Source organism: Elephantulus edwardii, unplaced genomic scaffold, assembly GCF_000299155.1.
Source record: "Elephantulus edwardii isolate Elephantulus edwardi_28Jun2011 unplaced genomic scaffold, EleEdw1.0 scaffold00483, whole genome shotgun sequence".
In the NCBI taxonomy this organism is placed as follows: domain Eukaryota; kingdom Metazoa; phylum Chordata; class Mammalia; order Macroscelidea; family Macroscelididae; genus Elephantulus; species Elephantulus edwardii.
Window position 1 is genome coordinate 292,817 of NW_006400233.1, and position 4,926 is coordinate 297,742.

Below are 4,926 nucleotides of genomic sequence, written 5' to 3' on the forward strand. Positions count from 1 at the left end.
GGAAGCCCAAAATCTCTGTAAATGTTTATGAAAATTAATAAAATATAATTATAGAAAAAAAAAAGAAACCAAGTTCCATGAGATATTTAGCTGTACATAAGCAACGCCAGCAGTTACTCTTTTGTCATTGTTCTAAACATAATCTACCACACAATTTTTCCCAGTTCAACTTTTTAGAAGTATACAACTTATTGACAGCAATTACTTAAGGAGTTGTGCTGTCAACTCAAACATGAGATTAAATGCATCCATTGCTCTGCAGGAGAAAAGAAGAGTAAAAGATCCTCTCATGTAATTAACTGCCTCTGAAAACCTGCTGGATGGTCAGCTATGAGTTGGTTCCAACTTGACAGTATAATTAGAGCAATTTGAAAGATAAGAAGTTACAAAATAAGAGGGCAGAAGAGAAGATTTCAAAGGGTAACTCAAGAAAACAAAGCAAAATATTATAATAAAACCTGGAATTAGAAAACCAAAAGGAAGAATACCTTCAGCAATTCTCAAGCTAAAAAGAACCGAAGAAGGGTGCTCTGGTGGCCTAGTGGCAAAAAGCTACACTGCTATCCCAGAGGCCTGCAGTTCGAATCCACCAGATGTTGTATTGGAGAAGGAGGGGCAATCTCCTTCTGTACCAGTTGGATATGGTAGAAACACAATAAAATAAATTTTTTTTTAAAAAGAACATGTAAAAAAAACCTGAGAAAATGTAAGAATCAAGTTGCAATAATGAAGTTTTCTAAGAGCAAAACAGTAAATGACATAGGAAATAACAAAAGATAATGGAAGGAATATACAGAGCTACTGTACCATAAGGAATTGGTTAATACTCAACCATTTCAGGAGCTAGCATGTGAGCAAGAACCAGTAATATCAAAGGAAGAAGCCCAAGATGCATTAAGGGTATCAGCAAAACAAGACCAACGTAAGATCCAGAAATCAACTGATATATTTCAACAAGCATATGCAAAGCTGATGTGCTATTTTACAACCAAGAGATCTGTATTCGTTCCCATTTCAAAAAAAGGTGTTTCAGCAGAATACAGAGCATTATCATATAAAAGTAAAATACTGAATTAAAACAAAGGAGTGAATCAATAGGGAACTACCAGAAATTCAAGGTAGATTTAGAAGATGACAAGGGATGTCACCAGATGGATCTTGGCTGAAAGCAAGTATAGTGTATGATTTACAATCAGGAAAGGTGTCTGTAAGGGCTCTAACCTTTCTCAATACTTATTCAATCTATATGCTGAAAAAAATTACCTGAGAAGCTGAACTTTATTAAGAGGATTGGGGCATCAAGATTGGGAAAAAACTCATCAACAACCTGTGTTATGCAGATGATACAATTTTGCTTGCTCAAAGTGAAGAGGACTTGAAACACTTGCTGCAGAAGATCAAGAACTAAAGCCTGACCACTCTGGAAGACAGTAAAAACAAAACAAACACAAAAACCTAAAGCCTTCAATATGGATTACATCTATCTCAACATCAAGAAAACAAAATTCCTCAACACTGGGCCAACATGATAAATGGAGAAAAGAGTAAGTTGTCAATTTCATCTTGCTTGGATCTACAATCAACATGCTCATTGTTAGCAGTCAAAAAATCAGAAAATGTATTACATTGGGAATGTCTACTGTTATGGAACTCTCCAAAGTGCTGAGGAGCAATTATGTCAGTTTAAAGACTAAGGTGCACCTAATTTAAGCCATGATTTTTTCAATACTTGCTATGTAACTGAGAACTGGGCAATGAATAAGAGCAACAGAAGAATGGCTAATTCTGAATTGTGGTGTTGGAGAAGAGTACCAGGGGCTACCAAGAGAACATACAGGCCTGTTTTGGAAAAGGTGAAACCAAGAAGTAAGGATTGTGAAACTTCATCTCCCATATTAAGAGCATACTGTAAGGAGAGGCCAGTGCTCAGAGAGAGACATCATGCTTGGAAAGGTCAGTGAAAAGGAGGAAGACAATAAGATGGACTGATACAATGAATGATTGAAACAATAAACTCAAGTATATCAGATGATGCACTTAACAACATAAAGAGAGACCAGCTGGCCTAGTGGACCAAAAGTGATGCTACCAAGCCAAAGGTGGGTGACTCTAATCCGCGGTGCTCAGGCCTGTTTACAATTGGTTTTGGTCAAACATTCTTGTAGGTCATATAGCCCTGGTGTGTCCACCTGACGTACAGAAGTAACTTCTGATTGCTGTGAAGCTGAACACTGTGACATTGATGTGTTAAATGGTTACCCATGGTGGACAGTGTCTGGTGGAACTCCCCAATTAAAACAAGCTTGGAAGCAGGAGTGGCGGCCACTTCCATAGACAGCTTGCCTGTGGAAACCCTATGAACCTGGAGAAAGGATGAAAGTCACGCAAGTGTCAAGGACTTTCGTTCATAGGGTCTCTATGAGTTGCCTATGACTCCACGGCACTTAACAACAACAGTATCAGATAATGAAGATGGCAATTATAGTGCAAAGTTCATATCCATTTATTCATAGGACGGCTATCAGTTGTACTTGACAGCACATAACAATAGATATAGGTAGATAAGAAGAGACAGAAAAAGACAGTGTACAATCACCCATGAGTACTCGGATCTTCTGGATGGAGTGAGTGTACATATTCTTTTTCTTTTGTCTTTCCTTTATAGGGGTCAGCTTAAAAATTCAAGCTAATTTGAAGGCTGGCCAAAAGGATGACAAATATCCTTTTAATAATATAAGAGTAGTGCCACGGAATTTAATCTGGTGAAGTAACTTATCATCCCTCCTCTTTCTAAAATATTAAGGCTTATTCCTATTCTTGTCGATTTTCCTTCTAACTGGTACGTCCACACAGTACTTAGCATTGTTCAACAAAGGACAGAGGGCTCAAATCTGTGGGCTGAATTTAAAAAACAAACCAAAAACAACTATGAGGTATCATCTTACCCCAGTAAGACTAGCAAAATTTAACAGAACAGCAAACAACAAATGCTGGCCAGGTTGTGGAGAAACTGGAACCCTTATTCACTGTTGGTGGAAGTGTAAAATGGTGCAACCACTGTGGAAAGTGGTATGGTGCTTTCTCAAAAAGTTGCAAATAGAGATACCATTTGACCCAGAAATTCCACTACTGGGAATATACCCCAAAGAGACCCTAACTGCCACCCAAGCAGATATATGCACACCCATGTTTATTGCAGCTTTGTTCACAATAGCAAGGAGTTGGAAACAACCTAAGTGCCCATCAACAAACAAAAGGATAGAGAAGTTGTGGCATATTCAAACAATGGACTACACTGCATTGAAAAACAAGGAACTCATGAAAAATTATTTAAAATGGGTGACCCTGGAGGACATTATGCTGAGTGAAGTATCTCAGTCACAAAAGGACAAACACTGCATGGTGCCACTGTTGTAAAACACGTCTGGCATCGGGGTTGTGGGGAGACTGAGAAAAATGGGTTCAATAATGTATACTGCATTGAAACAGATGAGGGGGAAAACTGTTTAAAAGGGATATGTGATTAGGTATTTTAGTCATGACGGGAGTCTAGAAAATAAGGCTGCAAAGGGGAGTGGTCATGGGGGAGGGATTGTAAAACAATCAAAGACATTTTCTTTTACTTTTCCAAAAGGGTAGTATACTAGGGGGGAGGGTTGGGAGGGGAGAACAGTGCAACAATGAATGGAAACTCAAAGTCTCTGTAAATTTTCATTGAAATGAATAATAAATTTTAAAAAGTTGCAATTAAAAAATTTAAAAATTAAAAACAAAAAACTTAACCAAATGAGCACTTATGCCTCTACAAACTGACCATCAGGGAGGCTGAAACTATTCAAAATGGCTGGAAGCAAACAAGCAGGTTCTGTGTTTGCTTCAGAGCCTGTACATTTAAGTCGGTAAGCTAGCTTAATTTTCACTGATATTGTCTGGCCATCATGAAGCTTGGCAATTTGGCTCGAGGCATTTATTTGCTAAACTCATAGAAGCTCTGGATTCTAGTTTCCCCAAGACCACCTAGTCCTTCCTCTTCCAGCTGTGCCATGAAGCATGGGTGGTTGTCAGAGATGGCCCTCTTCTAGGCCCTTACCATTTGATGATGTTGTGAACCAAAGGTAAAAAGGAAAAGTTCTCCTCCTCTTTCACGGAAGCGGGTGACTGCGGCCTTGGAACCAGCGACTGCTGTTGTGAAAGCCCACAGACCGGGGTCGGTGGCGGGGGAAGCGGCAGTGGTTTTATTTCTGGTAGTGATGGTTCGACTGGAGGGGGCAACGCATCCTCCGCCTGACGCCCGGCAGCCACTCCAGCAGAGGCCATAACATTCGAGGACAAGAGTGAAGGTTTCTCAAAAAATCACGAAGACGTTTCAAGCACCTCAACGTCGTAAGCTTTCTACGTCACCACCGAGCGCCTCCCAGAAGGCTTTACCTGCGCGCGCAGGCGTACAGAGGGAGCCCCTTGCTCCCACCCCTCGGGGCGGTGCTAGTGTGGCTTGCAACGGGCTGTTGGGTGGGCCGGTGCTAACCACTTAAAGGACACGCCCATCCAGCAGTTGGACCTATACCAAGACTCCTGATGAGAAAGACGCGGCAGCATTTCTGTGATTTGATTTATAGCTTCAGAAAACCAATGGAAAATCGCTATGAGCCGATTCGGAGTTTCTCACAGTAAGGAGGTTTTTCTTTTTTTCTTTTCAAATTATACTAGTTTATTTACAAAATTCGAATACTTTGTTTTCCAGAACAGATTTGTCCAATTCCCCTCAACCCCCCCACCCATCAAATTGTACAACTCCAAGATTAATATTCCCCTCCCGCTGCACATCCTCATCCCTCTGTTTCCACCCCCCCTTGGATCCTTATATTCATTCTACAATAATGTTGTTGTTGTTGTTATGTGCCGTCGAGTCCTTTGCGACTCATAGCG

At 40.4% G+C, this 4,926-nt stretch overlaps 1 protein-coding gene across 1 annotated transcript in view; it reads right to left on the reverse strand.

Annotated features, from left to right (window-relative positions):
* The window catches only part of MED9 (mediator complex subunit 9), a 32,581-nt gene extending 28,264 nt beyond the window's left edge, over nt 1-4,317 (reverse strand). The window contains exon 1 of the mRNA XM_006902981.1: nt 4,091-4,317. Coding sequence (XP_006903043.1) covers nt 4,091-4,317 — 227 coding nt within the window. The remainder of the gene's footprint in view (nt 1-4,090) is intronic.
* Nucleotides 4,318-4,926: the final 609 nt, after the last annotated feature.